General features: G+C 45.6%; 1 protein-coding gene across 1 annotated transcript; it reads right to left on the bottom strand.

Annotated features, from left to right (window-relative positions):
- Positions 1 to 1320: 1320 nt before the first annotated feature.
- CYP21A2 (cytochrome P450 family 21 subfamily A member 2) lies at positions 1321 to 20393 on the bottom strand. The gene is made up of 10 exons (XM_079963490.1): positions 20117 to 20393; positions 15897 to 15986; positions 14083 to 14237; positions 12062 to 12157; positions 9460 to 9561; positions 8438 to 8524; positions 6343 to 6543; positions 4999 to 5168; positions 2984 to 3087; positions 1321 to 2105 (listed from the first exon to the last, which is right to left on the bottom strand). Exons 1-10 carry the CDS (start codon positions 20376 to 20378, stop codon positions 1840 to 1842), a joined length of 1533 nt encoding a protein of 510 aa, XP_079819616.1. The 5' UTR covers positions 20379 to 20393; the 3' UTR covers positions 1321 to 1839.
- Between the last annotated feature and the right edge of the window lie 802 nt (positions 20394 to 21195).

The raw sequence follows: 21195 nt of genomic DNA, 5'->3' as shown, positions 1-21195 counted from the left end.
CGTGCTTTTTTGCGCCATTGCAGCCCCACACAACAGTGGGTGCGTGACCTTTTTGGTGCAGGCTGTAGCCATGGACATGCTATGTGATCTGATGGTGAATTTGGGGTGAAGCGATGTAAAAATCCTGAGGATACATGGGCTTTTACCTCCCCCTTCCAGGCAGCCTCCACTAGCGTCCCTTACCTCTCTTCCAATCCCACCGATCAGCTTTTTCCTTTCAACACTCCCTTCCCTCTTGTTTGCCTTAGGGTCTTTTCCTTAGCTGGAGCAGTTTTTTGCTCCTCCTTTTCTTCAAATTTCTCTCCTTGTTTCTTTAGTCTTTCTGCTTTCCCCCTTTACAAGTTTGCTGTCTTTACCTCCCCCCTCCCAGGAAGCCTCCTTTATCTCTAGCGTCCCTTATCTCTCTCCCCGGTCGGCAAACGACCAGTGGCTTTGTTTCAACACCCACTTCCCTCTTTCAGAAAAAAGAGCATGATCTGCTTTTTGCCCCTTGGCAATTCGACTCCAGGGACCATGCATTCGCTCCATAAGACGCACAGACATTTCCCCATACTTTTTAGGAAGAAAAAAGTGTGTCTTATGGAGCAAAAATTACGGTACTTGCTTTCCTCTATGGGCTGGAGGGAAAGTGGGTGTGAATGAGTGCGTGGCCATGATAAGGAGAAGCATTACTTATTTAATTTACACTCCACCCTTTTTCTCCAAGGAGCTCAAGGTGGTTTGCCACCTTCCCGTTTTAGCCTTGCAACAACCCTGTGAGGTAGGCTATGCTGAGAGGCAGTGGACTGGACCAGAGTCACCTAGTGAGCTTCATGGCTGAGTCGGGATTCGAACCCTGGCCTCCCAGGCTTTTGCCAACCTGGTGCCATCCAGATGTCATTGGGCTACAACTCTCACTGGCTCCTAGTCAGCATGACCCTGTCACCAGGGATGTTGGGAGTTGGGGTCAAGCAATATATTGAGGGCTAAATGTGTTCTCACCCCTGTTTTAAAACATAAGACCCAATGACCTGGGTGATCTAAAAGTTCAGGATAGTGTGTGTGTGTGTGTGTGTGTGTGTGTGTGTGTGTGTGTGTAATTATAATTATTTATTGAATTTACAGTACATACCGCCCTATACCCAGAGCTCTCAGGGCGGTTCACAGAATAAAATCAAAATATAAAACCACAAGATATATAATCAAAATTAAAAGGGGGCAATAACCCCCACTCCCAAAAAACACATTTTAAAAGCCATAGGATCTTCACAACATTTAAAGTAGAACAATTAACAAACCTCATTAGAAAGCCACTCCTTAGAAAGACCATGATCTCAGAAATGTTTGCAGCAATATTTATTGTGTGATACACAGGATCTATCACGTGATGCTGACACAAACCCCTACACTAACACACTGAAACAGAACTAAAGTACAACACTCTCCCTCCCCTCTCTTTTCCCCCAATCGCAGGATGCCCATGACTCAAGTATCTCTCCCTACATGTAACTGAACCGTGAAAAAGACCCTTAAAAAACTGTGAAAAAGACTCTTCGTGAAGACAAAATATGTACTTTTCCCCATTCGTTTTGTAGCAAAAGAAAATCTTTTATAAAAATCACAAAAATTCTAATGTACACTAAGGTTAAATTGATTAACGTTTATTACTCTATCTACAAATAGCTAGAGTATATCTCCCAAGGAGCTCAAAGTGGCATAAAATAGTTCTCCCGTCCCCCCCTTCTATATTATCCTCACAACGACTCAATTGAGAGTCGGCGACTGTCCCAAGATAACAGCATCGTAGAACTGCAGAGTCGGAAGGGACCCTGAGTGTCGTCCCGACTGCCAGCGGAGGCCTCATTTTGCAAGATCAGATGCCGCTGCCCAGGGAACCAGCCTCACCCTGAAGGGCTTGCAATGCACAATAAACCGATAGGACCCCCTGAGGTCAGGGAGGTGTCCAGGCGATGGGGGCAATATCTGGAAATCCCGCAGGGTGTGTGCAAGGACGTGGAAAGCCTCCATGCGCCCCAGGGTCTCCCCCAGGCAGACCCGTGCCCCACAACCGAATGGGATGAGTTGCCTCTGGGCCTCCCCCGAGGGGTCATCCTCCAGGAACCTCTCTAGGCAAGAAGAGAAAGCTTGTGTCAGGAAGAGAGTTGCCCACCCACCGAAGCAAAAGATTCAGGGCACAGGTACCCAGGGCACTATTTGCATGGAATTTACATATGCTGATTTAAATGTCAAGGCAACATGTTTTCGCCCAGATCACCCCAGATAACTTCTTCCATTGATCTGCACCCTACCCAAATACCCATTCATTTATGCTCAATTCCCCTCAACTCATTCCGGTTCACGTTCTCCTGAATTATCTCTATTTAAAGCAAAAGTAATTAAAGGCACGCGGGTGGTGCTGTGGGTTAAACCACAGAGCCTAGGACTTGCCGATCAGAAGGTCGGCGGTTCGAATCTCCGCGATGGGGTGAGCTCCTGTTGCTCGGTCCCTGCTCCTGCCAACCTAGCAGTTCGAAAGCATGTCAAAGTGCAAGTAGATAAATAGGTACCGCTCTGGCGGGAAGGTAAACGGCGTTTCCGTGCGCTGCTCTGGTTCGCCAGAAGCGGCTTAGTCATGCTGGCCACATGAACCGGAAGCTGTCTGTGGACAAACGCTGGCTCCCTCGGCCAATAAAGCGAGACGAGCGCCGCAACCCCAGAGTCAGCCGCGGCTGGACCTAATGGTCAGGGGTCCCTTTACCTTTACCTTTAATTAAAATTATTGGGAACATAGGAAGCTGCCTTATACCGATGTTCACTCCTAGCAATTAATCGGTATGCAGTTCAATCAAAATATGTGTCCGAGGAAAGTGCAGGTGAGCCCTTGCTTTCTCATTGTGACACACAGATATCTCTCTATCTCTCTCTCTCTCTCTCTCTCTCTCTCTCTCTCTCTCTCTCTCTCACACACACACACACACACACACACACACAGAGTGTGCAATACCTGGTCTGAACTCCAGGGGGCGGTGCCACTTGCTCTCATCATGATGGGCCCCATAGAGATTAGTGATGACTGTTGTCCCCTTGGGAATGGAAAAACCAGACAAGCTTGGAGTGGAGAGAATACAAAAAAATGAGTTAACATCTGCCATCTCACAGGCAGCAGGGTCTCAGCTTCTTCTCCTCTCTGCCCTGACCATCTTCTCAGAGACAGCCTTGGTATCTATTGCAAACACAAAGACTCCCATCCTGAGCACACAGCCGGGGAGCACACAGAGCAGGGAATGGTTGGGTGGTGAACCTGAGGCCTGGGGGACAAATGTATCTCTTGTCTGGTCCCCAGAAGTCTCCCTGGGGCTGCAGTTCCCTTTCAGCCACCCACCTCAACCGTTCACCTGCCCTGCTCTGAAAGATGTTTTTGCATGCCTGGCATATGTCCTCAAACACTGATGGAGGATGGAGGGGGCTGTGACAATGTGCCTAGAAAGTACTACAAATAGGTAAAAAAAGATATATTAATAGCTTCAACCCCGTTTTGCCTCAGGCTGTGACAAACACGGGAATGTGACCCCCATAAGAATTCAATACCGTATTTTTTGCTCTATAAGACTCACTTTTTCCCTCCTAAAAAGTAAGGGGAAATGTGTGTGCGTCTTATGGAGCGAATGCAGGCTGTGCAGCTATCCCAGAAGCCAGAACAGCAAGAGGGATTGCTGCTTTCACTGCGCAGCGATCCCTCTTGCTGTTCTGGCTTCTGAGATTGAGAATATTTTTTTCTTGTTTTCCTCCTCCAAAAACTAGGTGCGTCTTGTGGTCTGGTGCGTCTTATAGAGCGAAAAATACGGTATTTCTGGTACAGTGCATAGCGCAAACTCCTCTGAGCCTCTGAAATCCACCCCACCTCTCCTTTCTCTTCTCTCTTACATCAGGTCTGGGTTCAAAACCTCCCTCCCGCATTGGTGTCAATGGTAGCAAGGCCTCACTAGAAACAGGAAAAGCCTTGTAAGCATCGGCCTTAACAGGCCTGAGAAGGGAGCCATGGGGAAACTACACTGCTGGCTCTCCCCAACATCCCGTGTGGCACTGACCAAGCATCATTTCCTGTTGGGGTGCATGGGATCTATGAGTTCCCTATGCTTCCCAATCCAATTTATTGCTGCTAAGGAACAGCAGGGAAAGATCTTTTCCTTTATACCTTGCTTCTGAGCTCCTCAAGGGTGTCCTTTTGGCCATTGTAGGAAGTCGGATTAGATGGAGCGCTGATGCTGCACTGCAGGTGTTTTATATATATACATATACAGTGGTACCTTGGTAGTTGAACGGCTTGGCTCCCGAACAAATCGGCTCCCAAATGCTGCAAACCCGGAAGTGAGTGTTCCGGTTTGCAAACATTTTTGGGAAGCCGAGCATCTGACACAGCTTCTGATTGAGTGCAGGAAGCTCCTGCAGCCAATCAGAAGCCTCACCTTGGTTTTCGAAGCTGGGGAAGGGGGAGGAGCTCAGTCCGGGCAACTCCATCTTCTGGGGAGGACGATGAGTAGAGGAGTTCTGTCCTAGTTTGTTGTTTTAGCAATAAATCTGAAATAATTAACAGGCAGAGTTGTCTTGCGTTTGTGGGAGAGACCAAGCCATAACATTTGGCTTCCCATATCTCCAACTCAGTTCTCCACGTATCTACATCTGTTTGGGAACACATTTTTAAACATCCACATCTTATGCTCATAGGAAGCAATTCACTAATCAAATCAATAGCAGCAGCAGCAGCATAAAAGTGGGAGCAAGAGCTGTGCTTTTAACCCCTTCTTGACACCCTCTGTATGGCACCAGCTCAGAGGTCCACTGCACTGGCATGGATATCTATCAGCCGCGTGGATGTTCGCACATGAGAACCTACAGGTATCAACACCAACGTGTGGCTATCCGGGGAGCGCACTGTCGGAGGTGGTCCAGCAGCGCAGCCCCCGTGGTTCCCTTCTACACATGGAGAATGTTAGGATAGGCCTTGCAGACACTGGGTACCTTGTATCCCGGATGGTCATGTGGGGCAAAGCAAGGGCTGCCGAGGGGCGCAAGCGCAAGGTCTCCAAGATGGTGGCGTTCAAGAAGGGCAGGTGCTCCCGGTCACTATAGGTGGGGTCACGGCTTGTTCCCACCACGGCCATGAGCTCTTCATGGATTCGCTCCTGGATCTGGAGTGGCAGAGATAAGAACAAATTGGGGTGCGGAGAAAACATTCTGGCAGATTTAGGATCGCTGTAGTTTGCTATAGACCCACGCTGACACAAGGGGACGCAACCCTTAGGCACAGAAAGCCTCCCTACCCCACCCTGCACAAACACAGGCTGAATAACAGCATTGTAGAGTTGGAAGAGACCCCAAGCGTCATCTAGTCTAACTCCCATGATAGATGGCCATCCAACCTCTGCTCAGAAACCCCCAAGAAAGAATGGAGAAATCCTGACAAAAGAGCAGTGGCAAGGGAAATTGATGGACTATGTGGAACTGGCGAAACTGACGCATAAATTACATGACAAGGACGACTGTGATTTTAAAGAAGAATGGGAACCTTTTACAAAGTACGGTACTTAAAGAAACAACAAAATGAAGTGATCTCCTTGGCAAGTTTTGAATAAACAGACACAAATTTATTATTGGTAACATAAAAGGTAAAGGTAAAGGGACCCCGACCATTAGGTCCAGTTGCGACCGACTCTGGGGTTGCGGAGCTCATCTTGCTTTATTGACCGAGGGAGCCAGCATTTGTCCACAGACATGTGGCCAGCATGACTAAGCCGCTTCTGGTGAACCAGAGCAGCGCACGGAAACGCTGTTTACCTTCCTGCCGGAGTGGTACCTATTTATCTACTTGCACTTTGATGTGCTTTCAAACTGCTAGGTTGGCAGGAGCAGGGACCGAGCAACGGGAACTCACCCCGTCACGGGGATTTGAACCGCTGACCTTCTGATCGGCAAGCCCTAGTCTCTGTGGTTTAACCCACAGCACCACCCACGTCCCTATTGGTAACATATAGACAGATAAATTAAGGGTCATTACAATTTTAGAATATGCAGAGAGTAACATGTGATCAAAAACCAGAGAGAGGAGCTGAGGGGAGTCTGGGAGGGGGTGGGACGGTGGGTTCTTTTCAGGGACGGGGGTGGGAAATTTATGGGGGGGGGATGAGGTTGATATGTTTTTGATAAATTGTTGTGTTGAAATGTTTAATAATAATATAAAATTATAAAAAAAAGAAACCTCCAAGAAAGGAGAGAGGGGGGAGCTACTGTGGCCTAGCGAAGCACCAAGCCTGGCATGACACACACACACACACACACACACACACACACACCGCTGCATCCTACCTGTGGGCGATGCACCAAAAAGGCCACAGCCCAGTTGAGTAAGGTTGCTGTGGTCTCAGTGCCTCCGATGAGCATGTCAACAATGGCCATGTGGACGTGTTCTGGCACAAGGCCCGTCCCCTTGCACTCACTGGCCTCATGGTCATGCTGGAAATGCAGCATGTGGTCCACCATGTCCTGTCCTGAGGTGCTGTGGGGCTCCTGAGAGAGAGAGAGAGAGAGAGAGAGAGAGAGAGAGAGCAGAAGTGGCTTAGTGCCCAAGCAAGGAAGAACTTCAAGGCAGCAATGCTTCCAAGTATCAGTTGCTGGAAACCACAAGGGGAGAGTGTTCTTATGCTTCAGTCCTGCTTGCCAGTTTTCCTCAGGCCACCATGAGAACCAGGGTCCTGGACTAGGTGGGCCACTGGCCTGTTCCACCAGGCCTCTTCTAATGTTCTTCAGCTCTCCAAAAATCAAAAGAGACCCCAATGCTATGACCTCTTCAGTTTATGCTTAACCAAGACGTCACCCACTCCTCCCCAAGGGAATCTAAGAGCCCTGACTGAATCTAATCTTCACCTCCAGCTGTCATGAAAAGCCCACCCCATGCCCCATCACTGAAATCGCCCTACCGTTTTGTCTGTTCATGTGACAGGGCCTTCTCGGTGGTGGCTCCCCATCTGTGGAATGGCCTACTTGTATTTGTTTCCCTCGCTATGAACATTCTGGAGGAATTTCAAACCTTCTCATTCAACAGAGGCATTCACTGACACAGGAATGGACAACTTGTGGCCTTTTTCATGTAACGTTGGACTTCAACTCCAGTTGGTCCCAGTCAGACCAGGTAACAGTTGATGTGATGGGAATCAAATGTAGCTCTGGAAGGCCACAAGTCCCCACCCCCCAGTCCTTTACTAATGGACGGATCTTGACAATTCACCCTTCCCCACTCAGACATGAAGCTCATTGGGTGACCTTGGGCCTGTCTCGATCTCCTAGCCTAGCCTACCTCACAGTGTTGTGGTGGGAACTGGGGAACCATGTGCCCCACCTTGAACTCCTTGGAAGATAAAGGTAGTATATAAAAGTAATAAACAAATAAATGAACAAATAGCCCTCTGCACCATTGTCCACCCTGTTTTGGAGGGTCCCTCGGCTCTCTGGAGTTAATTTTCAGGGGGGCTGCAGGTGGGAGAGGGAAACTGGCAAAAACAAACCCCTAACTTGCCACTCCCCTTCCATTAGCAGAAGCATCCACTGGATCAAGAGGGCTTCCTTGAGAAATAAAGAAGTTTTAGGGAATAATACATGAGGAACTTAAGAAAATGCTAAAAAAAAAAAAAACTTGATAAAAAAAATCCTGAAGCTTGTCTGTTAGGGTTGGTGGGCAAAGACATAACACATATGAAAAAAACAATCTTTTTATATGCAACAACAGCTGCCAGGGTAGTGATTGCTACTAAATGGAAATCTCAGGACATACCAACAAAGGTAGAGTGGATTTGTAAATTAAATGAGTTGATAGAATTGGCAAAATTAACTTCAATTATAAGATATCAATCAAATCAAAAGTTAAGAATGGAGTGGAAGTATTTCGAAGATTATATGTCAAAATATTGTTCCATAAATGACATGTTAATAGGCTTAGGATAAAAAATGTAAGCAATAACAAAACAAACAAAGGAAAAAAATCAGAATTTAACAGAAATAATTTATTATAGAATGCAAGGAGAAAAATGTAGAAAGAAATATACAGAAGTCGAATTGCTGTGGAGGGGTGGGTGATGGGTTTTATAATTAAGTGTATAATTATGCAACTGTTGTAATGTAGATATTATATTTCATGTGAGGGAATCATTGGGAATTTTGGTTATTATGTATATATGTTAAGTTTCAGTAAAGATCTTTGAATTTTATTTTATTTTTTAAAAAAGGCCTTGCTTGAGGACCACTGCACCAGTTGGATTTCTACCCAACAAATGCATGATGCCATCTTCCATAGTACCTTGAAGTGCTGCTTCTCCACATTGCTGCATCAAGGGCCAATGAGTTTCCCGGTCTCCTGCTGCAGATCCCCACAAGAAGATCCCAACCTGCTCACCATCCATATCCTCACCTGGTGTTTCTTCATCACGTTCTGGACCAAGGCATCCCGGCTTTTGATGCAGGAGAGCAGGTGGCGCAAATTGGCATTGGGGAAGACCTAGGGTGCCAGGGAAGCAGAAGGTAGCTGATTTTCAGCACAAAACACCCAGAGACCCACCCGATTATTTCTCCCACTTTTGCAGAGACCCAGGCTATCTCAGCATAGCAAAGTCCAAAGCAGCCTGCTTGCTTGAGCTGTGCAGCAAAGCGCTTTGACTAGAACCAGTCAATAAACTTGCTTTAATAATAATAATAATAATAATAATAATAATAATAATAATAATGTTTGTTTATACCCTGCCCATCTGGCTTGGTTTTCCCAGCCACTCTGGACAGCTCCCAACAGAATATTAAAAACACGATAAAACATCAAACACTCCCCTAAACAGGGCTGCCTTCAGATGTCTTCTAAAAGTCGGATAGTTGTCTATTTCCTTGACACCTGATGGGAGGGCGTTTGAAATATACTCGGAGTTGAGAATGGATTTCATGCTCTTTATTCAGCTCATAGTGGTGAGGAGGAATGGAAGTTCCCCCAGAATGTCTGCTTTATATACATTATTTGCACAACGGGCCCCACGTGATTGGCTAATTCCGGGATTCACCTGTAGGCCAATCAGGTTGCGGATTCACTTCCAACTGGAGCTGGATTGGGTGGCTCCTGTGGACTAGTCAGACTGCTGCATTCTGGACCCTATTGTTCTAGGACCAATCAGACTGCTGCATTCTGAATCCTATTCAACTCAGTACATAACAACGTTCCACAGGGCGGGCGCCACTACCAAGAAGGCCCTCTGCCTGGTTCCCTGTAACCTCACTTCTTGCAGTGAAGGAACCACCAGAAAGCCCTCAGAGCTGGACCTTAGTATCCAGGCAGAATGATGGGGTGGAGATGCTCTTTAAGAAAGTGAAATTGATCTTGGCCAAGCAAGGCAAGTTTAGGTGGCGGTGGTGTTTCCCCCCTAGTTAGCCAGCTCATTGCTGCCCCTGTACCTTGAGGAAGGGCAAGACATCCACCACCTGGACAGAGATAGCACCCCACATTTCCATTATCTTGTAGATGCAGTCATGCAGTTTCTCAATGGTGATATTGTCCTGAAGTGGAGGAAAGTGCGGAGTCAGGCTGTAGACGAAGACAAATGGCAGGAGGGATGCTGGGAGAGTCAATTCATTTCCGGCAAATCTGTCAAACTCACACTTTCTGAAGCAATATGTGACCCAAAACACAGCCTTCTTTCAAAGTACACACCTGCCCGAATTTTGTGAGGCTGTTCTCCGACAACACAAGATTGGCAGAAATACAAATATGGGGGGGGGGGGAGTGTGCAAAAGTTGCTAGCATCAAATTAGAGGAAACTGCTTGTGTAAAACTGTGTACATACATTAGTAAAAACTGTGTATGAAAAGATAAATAGGTTTAAAGGCAAATCTAAAAAAATGTAGTATAAAAGGTAAAGGGACCCCTGACCATTAGGTCCAGTCACGGACGACTCTGGGGTTGTGGCGCTCATCTAGCTTTGTTGGCCGAGGGAGCCGGCGTACAGCTTCCGGGTCATGTGGCCAGCATGACTAAACCGCTTCTGGCGAACCAGAGCAGCACACAGAAACGCCATTTACCTTTGTGCCGGAGTGGTACCTATTTATTTACTTGCACTTTGTGCTTTCGAACTGCTAGGTTGGCAGGAGCAGGGACCGAGCAATGGGAACTCACCCCGTCACAGGGATTTGAACCGCCGACCTTCTGATCGGCAAGTCCTAGGCTCTGTGGTTTAACCCACAGCACCACCCGCGTCCCTATTGGTAACATATAGACAGATAAATTAAGGGTCATTACAATTTTAGAATATGTAGAGAGTAACATGTGATCAAAAACCAGAGAGAGGAGCTGAGGGGAGGGGGTGGGAGGGTGGGTTCTTTTCAGGGATGGGGGTGGGAAATTTATGGGGTGGAAATGAGGTTGATATGTTTTTGATCAATTGTTATGTTGAAATGTTTAATAATAATAATAATTATAAAAAAGAAACCTCCAAGAAAGGAGAGAGGGGGGAGTTACTGTGGCCTAGCGAACTGCTAGGTGGGCAGGAGCAGGGACTGAGCAACGGGAACTCACCCTGTCGCAGGGATTCAAACTGCCGACCTTCTGATCGGCAAGCCCTAGGCTCTGTGGTTTAGATCCCTTTATAGTACAAACACTGACAACTGGGGAACACTGACCTGCGAGCGCTCTAGTTGGAGAACAGCCTTTACCAAAGGTGTCCTGGGCTCGGAAGACACTTGAACTCAGGACGCAAGGGATAAATGTGCTAAGAGGAAGGAACACTTGGCAAACCCTCACTGTGATCAACTCCCGCCCGGAAACCAATGTCCCCACTGTGGAAGGACGTGTGGGTCCAAAATTGGCCTCCACAGTCACTTACGGACTCATTGTTAAAACCGTGTTTATGGAAGACAATCTTACTCGGCTACAAGGGATCGCCGAAGAAGAAGAAAGTGACATTTGCACTAAAATGCTGCCTGAATTTTGTGGGGTTTTTAAAAAAATAAAATGAAAATTGCTGCAAAATGTAGAAAACTGAATTTAAAATTGGGGGGGGTGAGAAATTGAGAGGACTAGAACTGACAACTCCTTCCATCCCTAGTCGGAGCAGATAGCCATGAGAAAAGGTGATTTAACAAGAAGGGGAGTCTAATGACAACCGTGGTATTTCCTGCCATTATAGTCAAACCTCAGTTGTTGAACATAATCCGTTCCGGAAGAACGTTCAGCTTCCGGGAAGATGTTCAACAACCGAGGCATGGCTTCCCAAAAGCATTCGAAAATCGGAGCATTTACTTCCGAGTTTTCGACGTTCAGGAACCGAAACGTTCCAAAACGGAGGCGTTCAGGATCTGAGATTTGACTGTACACCTTATGACTCAGCAATAGGGATAGGGACAAATTTGGAACTGTACACATTTTGCTGCAGTGACCTAATTTGCTTTGTTACCTAAACATGAACTGAAATGCAGCTGCCCTTGCAAAACTTTGTGGCGCGTTTCTTCAGATAAATGAGGTGTACAAAAATGCAGTTTAGTGGGAAAGCAATGATAACAACAACAACAACAACAATTTATTATTTACACCCCACCCATCCATGTACATCCATGAAAATAGCACACAGTGAGAACAGGATACCTGGACTAAGAAGGTCCAGTCTCTTAAATTTGTATGTGTATATTAAGGGGAAATTAAGGGGACGTGAGTGTATTAGGGAATCACCCACTAAAATACTTATGAATTCTCCTGGGGACTTCTCTGGATTTTGCATTGCAGTTCTTAGGGCAAGTAATGTGCAAGAATGCACATGCTAGCATAAGATGTGCATAAAATACATGAATCGGTGAAAATGACAGACAAAAATGTTTTATATTAGGGCGAAATGCATTGCAAAAATGGGTAAATTAGGCACCCACTCAAATGTCATTGAATTTTCATGAGGACATTTTAAGAGAGAAATTGCAAACTGATGTGCACTTACAGAGATCTGAACTTGAGAACGGGAAAAGGAGAAACTGAGGGGGACTGAAGTGGACAAATTTCTCCGTTCCTACTCACCAAAGGGCCGAACAAGACTCTGCAGATGATCCCACAGGCTTGCAGGGAGAAGTCCTGAGCCAAGTCCACAGGTTTGCCCCCATAACCATGGAAAGCCTGAGAAAACCAGAAGAGGGAAATGCTTCCCTTAGAACATGTAGCATCGTCTGGGCGATAGATATTGGTCATAATATAGACATGGAAACATGAGAACAATTTTGGAATTTGGTTATAAAATTTACAGCATGTTATGGTTTATGAGAAAATTATACAAAAATGACATATCGTTGGTATCTAACACAAAGTGAACTGGCAAAGATGGATATATCTAAATCAAACAAGTGTTGTAAATGTAAAGAGAAAGAAGGTTCTTTTTATCATATGTGGTGGTCTTGTAATAAGGTTAAAGCTTTCTGGGAAATGATATATAATGAATTGAAAAGGATGTTCAAAGTAACTTTTATTTTATTTTATTTTTTAAAAAGAAACTTTTCTCTGGGGAGAAAAGGGACAGAACTACCTAAACTGTATAGGGACAGAACTACCTAAACTGTATAGAAACTTATTTATGTATGCTAATACAGCAGCAAGAATGCTACTTGCCCCAAAATGGAAAGAAGCAGAAGTCCCAGTAAAGGAAGAATGGAATATGCAGAAATGGTAAAACTGACCAGAAGTTGCTGCAGGCACCTCCTCCTTCCCTCCTCCTGGCTTCTCCCCGCCCTGCCTAGAGAAGGAAGGGGATTGGGCTTTGTTGGTGCCAGCAGCAGCAGCGCTTCAGTGGCCGCCATTTTAAGCAGCCCCTCTCCGGAGACCTTTCATGCGCCGCTCATTGTCCCTCCGCCGCCACCAGCCCCGGCCGCTCGCAAGACACAGGTAAGCAGCCACCGGGGCTCGTCCGGTGCTGTGGAGAATGGAGGGGAGAGTCGTGGGGGTGGCTTATAGTCCAGTCCCCCACAAGGTCGGAGAAACAGAGGACCGGCCCCCTGCTGAAAAGGTTTGCTGACCCCTGCTCAGGACTCTCCCCTCTCCTTAGAGAGTGACGATACTTTTCGCTTGCCTGGAGGTGCACCCAGAAACCCCTGACTTTTGGATGGCTGAAGCTCAGCCCACCGTACAAAGTTCGTCTCTGTTGCTCCGCCCACATTTGCCGCTGGCTCCGCCCACCAACGGCATGTGACCCGCAGTGCTACCCTCAGTCTGAAAAAGGTTCCCTACCCTTGACCATAGCTGTCAACTTACAGATTTGAAAATAAGGGATCAGCAGCCAAAATAAGGGATTTTAGTCAACCAGCTCCTTTCCTTTCCCCCATAACAGTCAATCGAAGGAGCCTCCAAAACAAATCCAAACGCTCCCCCCCCCCAAAAGATCGCCGCCCGCCATTGTACTCAACCAGTTCCTTTCCTTTCCCCCCACCATGTGCCCCCGCTCCAGACAGACTTTTTCCTCAGCAAGGGTGAGTGGGCCATCAATGACGCATCCATCCGATTCCGAGCACAGGTATGTTTAACTTATGAGCCCCTCCGAGCCAAAGGCAGAAAGCCCAGCCAGCAGCCAAACGAAGCCTTAAGCGGTGGTTCCCACAGCGCAGCAACGCGGCAAAGGGGATGCAGCAAGGAAAACCACCGTCACTTCTCCGCTGGCAAGCGCTGAGCAAAGGCGAGTCTGCAACGCAGCCAAGCAACACAGTTGGAGCCTCCCTCCTCACTGGCCGGCAGGGAGGGGGGGGAGGAGCTGCTTCCTTTGAAACCCGGGAAATTTAAGGGACATCATCAATAAGGGACAGCAGTGGGAAACGGCGCTGGGATAAGGGAGTTTCCCGCCGAATAAGGGATGGTTGACAGCTATGCCCCTGACACAAAGTAAAACGACATGGTTCTGGGTTTTATTGCCCAGGCTAGAGGTTCCACATTTTTTTGTTTTTTTAAAAGGGGAGCGGAAGTTCTGTTGCACAAGCGGAAGTCCTGGCCCCGGAGAGACGGCTTCACAAGATGCACAAGCCGCCCATCCTGATCAGTCGGTGCCGTTTGCAGCATCTCACCTTGCAGAGCTGACGAGCCTGGCTCTGAACAATCTGCTCCATGTTTCCTCGCAGGCAGCGCTGGAAAGCTATGTGGGCCATTTTTCTCTGCAGACGCCAGGTCGGCGTATAGTTGCCCAAGGAGAGGTCCTTGCCTCCCAACGAAACAAGGTCTGCTGCAGGGCGAGAAGTAGGAGGGAGAGAAGGAATGCTTCCGGACTGCTGCTCTTTCCCGGGGGGTGGGGCAGAATGCAATCACACACCAGCAAATTGCGATGGAAACCGGAACAGAAACCGGAGTTCGTTCATTGGCCCCATTGCCAGAAGGGAAATCAATTAAGCCAGGATTTGCTGTTGTTGCTTACAGTCTGCAAATGATACAGAATTTATTTGTTTCCCCTCCCGATTTCCATTGCCTGTGCACTGAAATGATTGGGGTGGAACAATGTAATGTCAACGATGAACTGTATACATTGTTGGAATCTCCGCTCGGCCAAGCTGATAAAGTCTCATCTTCCTTCGGCCAAGCCTTCGAATTGCCTCCCGACGTATAACGACCTCAAGCCTTTGATGAGGCTCCAAGGCACATTCTATTCAGCAGAGTTCCCAGCACAGGGAAGAGACGAGAGGTTTGGGCTACATGCTATGCTTTATTTCTTACTATGCAGATAGCAAAGAAATACATCCTCTGTCTACGAAAGCAGAGAGCAACTGAACAAAGGAACAAAGGAACAAAGGAAACAGGAAACCACTAACGTCACACCCCGTCTCCCTTCCCATGAGACTGGAAGGTCTCTGGAATGTAAACAGAGTCCTGTGACTCCAAGCAGCTGCTCAGTGAGAAACAGAAACTAACATACATGACATATTTTGGTTTTGGCAGAAGACAAGCTGCAGCAGAAGGGAAACAGGTCTACATGCGGCAAAGAACAAGACAGAATGGAATATGGATCCTGTTTTCACCCCTATTTGGAATCGGGCCCTGAGCTGCTTCTCCTGCTGCTGCTCCTCTCTCCCAGCTCCCTATTTTACAATTACCTTTAATATTAAAATGTTTTCATTCACCCAGGCAAAAATACGCAAGGAGGGTGGCAAAATAGTGCCAGAGAAAGGGGAGGAATTGCTCTGCCTGTTGGGAAAAAACAATTCAGGGAGAAGGAAGAACACATATTCAGAAATGGAGTCACTGCCATGGTAGGCATGAAAGAAAATTACCTCAGTGGTATTTGCTATGAAAAGTGTTTGATTGTGGGAGAATCAACATAATGTAACCACTATGTAGAACAAGGCCATTAGGGTCAACCTGAAGCCCACAGTTTACACAAAGCTTCCCAGTCAAAATGCAGTTTGATTGGCACTTCCTGTTTCCAAGTGAAGGCAGCCATTTTGATTTGCCACCACTACTAGGCACCTAAAACTGGCTCCAGGAAGGTGCATGAGGGGGTACGGTAGAGGGATTTCCTTGCCAATGTTTGTCACGATTCTGCTTTCACATGGGAACAGGAAGTGAGGGCTTTGTGTTGCTCTAGTCCAGGCCTTCCTTGACTCTATGGTCAGGTTCAGATGTAACAATAAACTATGGCTTGCTGTTGCAAGCATGAGCCCAAATCTCTCCCTCTGCCCTTATCGATACAAGACAAGCTTGCAATTTTGAATAAACTGTAGTTTCTCATTATCTCCAACTGAGGAGACAAAGTTCTTTTCTGACTGATTAGTGAGCAAACTAGGCTAATGAACCAAGGATTGATCCGTGTTTGCTTAAGCAGTCATGGCTGGTTGTTACGTTTCAACCAGGGCTATGTGTATATCTTCCCATTCAACCAGGTTACAATTACCAACAAATCCATGAGGCCGTCCTGCAAAATCAGACCATTTCCGCAGCAGCGCCTCGCGAATCAGATCTGTGCTATTCAGAACCACCATGTCTAAGAAAAAGAAAAAGAAAAAGAAATTCAAAAGCTGCTTATATAATAATATTTTTTTTAAAAATTATTTTATACCCCACCCTTCCCAGTTTAAAAACCGGGCTCAGGGTGGCTAACAGCAAATGTAAAACATTGATTAAAATGTGACTTAAAAACAGAATAAAACAGCATAAAATACAACATAAAATGCAGGCTCAATATCAATAAAATTCAAAAATTAAGAGGTCATTTTTTGGGGGGACCCAGTTAGTAGACATCAAATGATCACCAGGGCTAACTGGCCAAGTTGGTCCTACTAGGGCCAGCAAAGAGTCCAGGGAAGAATTTAAGTGTGGGGTCCCAGAAAGGGTTTCTTCATAGAAGGGAAAAGGGGAGTGTGGGGAAGGTTTCTGCTTTGGTCTTGGTGTGGCAGTTGCAGACAAGGACCCGGGAGACCAGGGTTCAAGACCCCACTTGCCCATGAATATACATCAATACACAGTCTCTATCAGAGATTTCCATTTTTTATATACATTTTAAAGGGACCCCAGACATTTTAGATCATTCCTAATTCCATTTCAGATCATTTAGTAATACTTTTAAACTTTACATATGAACATATGAAGAAACCAAGCGATTCATTTCAGTATCTATCAGAAGTCTGCTTGTATTTTCCCCTCCTGTGTAAACTTGACTCCCTATTCCACTGGGCTGATGATGATCAAAACTTAATCGCGACTAGAATCCAATGAATGTTGGTGCATTGGCCAGTTTAGGGCATGGGATGCCCTTATGTTTTTATTGCGTCATCGGATTTAACTCCGGGGAGACCCCTCCCGCTTTCTCTAGCGCAGACAGGTTCTTGTTGGACTCCATTTCCCATCAGTCCCCACTTGAACAGCCAATGGACAGGGGGTGATGGGAGTGGGAGTCCTGTAATGTTTGGAGGGAAGCAGTTTTCCCGTCCCGGATCTAGCGCCTGATCCGCATTCCCAACCGGCAGAGCCACTGAAAAACTAGGCTAGGCAAGTGGTAGATCAAAAAATCAAATCCCTGCCTTCTCTTCTGATAAAAGGATCCCACCTCGCCTGAAACCGCAGGAAGCCGCTGTTAAGGCAGAATGGACAGTTCCACCAAAGTTCAAAGCGAAACAAAACAAGGAATTATTACTTAATTTGCCATCAAGATCATTTAGCCAGTCAGAAGACGCATCTCTCACGCTATGCTAATGAGGCTAATATTTTATTTTAGTTTTAAAAAACAGCACCCATTTCCAAACAAACATGCAAGCGCAGGAATTATACCTGCTTAAACAGTGGCCGTGATTTTATTTGCCAGCACATGGGAAGGCTGAGATCTAAATAGGGAATTATTGGAGCAATTTGGGATCACTGAAATCAACAGCCGTGCTGTGGAATGGAGAAGCGTACCCAGGCACCTTAAATAACTGCAGAGGGGCAGCTGGATTCTGAAGGGCATGTGGTTAAAAAAACAAGGAAGAGGGTTTTGTGACACATTAAAGGACTTTACACATCCATGACACCATAACCTTTTGTTGACTTCGTAAGATGCAGCTGTCTGTCATCAGATTCACCAGCCGAAGCAGACAGTCATCCAGGAAAGTTTATGCTATAATAAATCAGTCCTTTATGGTGCCACAAGGGTCTTTGTTATTTTGTGGTCTGGAGACTTAAAGGAGAACTAGGAATCTCAGACATGGGTATTGATTATATACCCTTAGATGGTTCAGTTTTCTTTACATTTTTTTTAAAAGGATGTATTTTTTGACTTTTTTATGTGACACTGAATTTTAAATAATTACTGTATATTTGTATATAGCCAATTCTAGGCTAATTCTTGGGCTCCATGATCACTGCAGATGGTGACAGCAGTCATGAAATTAAAAGACGCCTGCTCCTTGGGAGAAAGGCAATGGCAAACCTAGACAGCATCTTAAAAAGCAGAGACATCACATTACCAACAAAGGTCCGTATAGTTAAAGCCATGGTTTTCCCAGTAGTGATGTATGGAAGTGAGAGCCGGACCATAAAGAAGGCTGATCGACGGAGAATTGATGCTTTTGAATTATGGTACTGTAGGAGACTCTTGAGAGTCCCATGGACTGCAAGAAGATCTAACCCATGGATTCTAAAGGAAATCAGCCCTGAGTGCTCACTGGAAGGACAGATCCTGAAGCTGAGGCTCCAAGACTTTGGCCACCTCATGAGAAGAGAAGACTCCCTGGAAAAGACCCTGATGTTGGGAAAGACTGAGGGCACAAGGAGAAGGGGACGACAGAGTACAAGATGGTCGGACAGTGTTCTCGAAGCTACCAGCATGAGTGTGACCAAACTGCGGGAGGCAGTGGAAGACAGGAATGCCTGGCGTGCTCTGGTCCATGGGGTCACGAATAGTCGGACACGACTAAACGACTAAACAAGAACAACAAGGCTAAGCAGCTTCGTTTAATTAATTACTGTTCAGGGTAATTAGGAAGCTGTGAACCAGAGGAGGGATCTAGAGTATCTCTTTTGTGTGCAGAAGATTCCAAGTTCAATCCCTGGCATTTTTAGACAGAGCTGAGAAGATTCCTTATCCGGAAACCCAGGACAGGCACTGCCAACCACTAAAGGGAAGTTTGAAATGTTTGATATTTTATCACATTATTATTATTATTATTATTATTATTATTATTCTGTTGGGAGCCACCCAGAGTGGCTGGGGAAACCCAGACAGATGAGCAGTGGTTTATGGGGGCTTGCTGTGTATATCAGGGAAATGAGGGAGGAATAATTAGCTTTTTCTGCTCAGAAAAAGGACCCTGATGCAAACATTATGCGTGGTATGCAACACTGGTCACACTTCAAGCAGAGCTTTCGAAATTAATAAAGTCTAACATTGGATAGTTCCTCATTTTTGTAGAATTTAATAATTGAAAAGCCACTTCTCTGCATTATTCAAAAGGTGGCATGCAAAACAAGAATGAAAAAGCCAAGACTTTAATAAAAAAAAAATTAAAAAATAATGCACTTCAAAAGACCCTGTTACACTAAAGGACACTTATGCTTCTTCCATTCGTTCTGTGATTTCCAGACATCTAAGAGGTGTCCCCCCCTTTTTTTGTCCTGCCATTTTCCCCTGTAAAACCCATTGTTCACTGCTGAATTTTAACAAATGCCAATCAAGTTTTTATGTTTGTTCTAATTACTATTACTTTTTCTTTTTAAAAAATTAACACTTTAGTATTATTGTAATAACCTTTATGTGTAATTTTGTCATTTATGACCATGTATAAATGTATTGGCTATTTAATATATATATCAAAGGCAACAGTGACAAGTAGAAAAAGAAACATGATCTTCTAAAAAGTTAAAATGCAGAATCAAGAAAATAACCAAATACTAACAGAAAAATTATTGCATTTTTTTTTAAAAAAAGAATTACTATTTTGAATCATTGCAATATCCTTTTGTGCACAAGATCTTCATTTGTGCATATAAATAAACACTTTGGCTAGTAAATTTTATAAAGAGAGAATTGACAACCGTAAAAGTGGGCAAACAAATGTGATATTCTAAAAAGTTAAAATGCAGAAGCAAGGCAATAACTGAAATACTAACAAACAAACGATTGTACACACATATATTTTAAAAACTGCTATTTTAAGCAACTGTAATGTCCTTTTATGCACAAAATCTTCATTTGTGTATACAAATAAACATTTTAGCTGGTGAATTTTATAAAGAGAGAATTAGCAACCATAGAAGCGGGGAGGGGAGTCCTCTTCTAAAAATGAAAATGCAGATAAAAATACCCCCCCCCAAGAAAAAACACCCCAAACTACAGTAAGAACCATTCACAGAGGCAGAGGTCTGAGAGGTTTGTCTCACCACTTTCCCTGAGCAAACACACTGTTTACCACTGAATTGGAACAAATGCCAATTTGCAGAAAACCCAACCAAAGTTTGTTCTGATTCAGCAGTAAACAGTGGTGTGGGGGGGTGTTTTTCCCCTGGGACGAAAGGAAAACCTCTCAGACTCAGGGAACAAACAAACGTGGCCGTGTCCTAAGACAATAAAATGGCAAGACAATGTAAAATTGTGACTAAGCTATCCAATGCCTTGGTGAACAAGTTTTTGCTCTGGTTTACCTTTGCTGCCAAGGCGAAGGCGGAAGATGGAGCCATATTGCCGAGCCAAGTCATTCAAGTGGATGGGAAGGTCAGGATGGAACAGGTGGAGGAGATTGCCAATGAAGGGCAAGGCCCGAGGCCCGGGCAGCCTCCCCGAGTTCTTTGGAAAGCAGAACCCCCCATGCCGCCTTGTCACCAGGGCTAGAACCAGCAGGAGGAGAACGAGGAGTGCCGCAGTTAGCATTTTTAAATGGGTGCAGGGCCCCCCATCCTGGTGCATATATAGCCAGGAACATTCATGGCTGGAGGTGGGGCAGGCAGGGAGAGCAAAGCCAAGCACCTCCCAGAACAACACTCTCCACCCAAAGGCTTCAAACCCACCAAGGAGAAACTTCTGCTGTCCATGGGTGGCACAGTTTGTCTCCAGATGCACAAGTAGCATCCGCCCTCTGTTTTCGGCCAAGGAGAAAACGCAGTCAAGGAGAGCGGTTGTGTAACTTAGTGGGAGTTGTGACATACATAATTTTGGTCCTGTGCTCAGGGAATCGTAACTGTGTTTTCCCCGCAGGAATATTTTTTTTTTGTGGCTTTTAAAAAGAGAAATGGGGACGGAGGTTGTTTTTTTTTGGTTGCGGGTTGTTTAAAAGCATTTTGTAGCTTGACAAAATAAAACCGAATTCAAAGTGCTGGTTTTGACTTATAAAGCCTTAAACAGCTCAGGACCGCCGTACCTCAAGGACCACCTCTCTCCATATGAACCTACCAGACCCTGAGATCATCTTCTGAGGCCCTCCTTTGTGTGCCTCCTCCTTGAGAAAACAAAAATGCACACGAAAGCTCATACCAAGAACTAACTTAGTTGGTCTTTAAGGTGCTACTGGAAGAAATTTTTTTATTTTGTTTTGACTATGGCAGACCAACACGGCTACCTATCTGTAACTCCTCCTTGAGAGTTCACCTTGCGCCTTCATTATACACCTTTAGGCGCCAGGCAAAAACATTCCTTTTTAACCAGGCCCTTGGTTGATCCAATTTCTATCCTATGCCCTTTTAAAATGTGTTGTGTTTTTTTTGGGGGGGGGGGTATTGGGTTGCTG

The sequence above is a fragment of the Podarcis cretensis genome (genome assembly GCF_951804945.1).
Source record: "Podarcis cretensis genome assembly, chromosome: 2".
Classification (NCBI taxonomy): Eukaryota; Metazoa; Chordata; class Lepidosauria; order Squamata; family Lacertidae; genus Podarcis; species Podarcis cretensis.
Note: the sequence above shows the minus strand (reverse complement) of the source record. Positions and strands in the feature narration are given on the sequence as shown.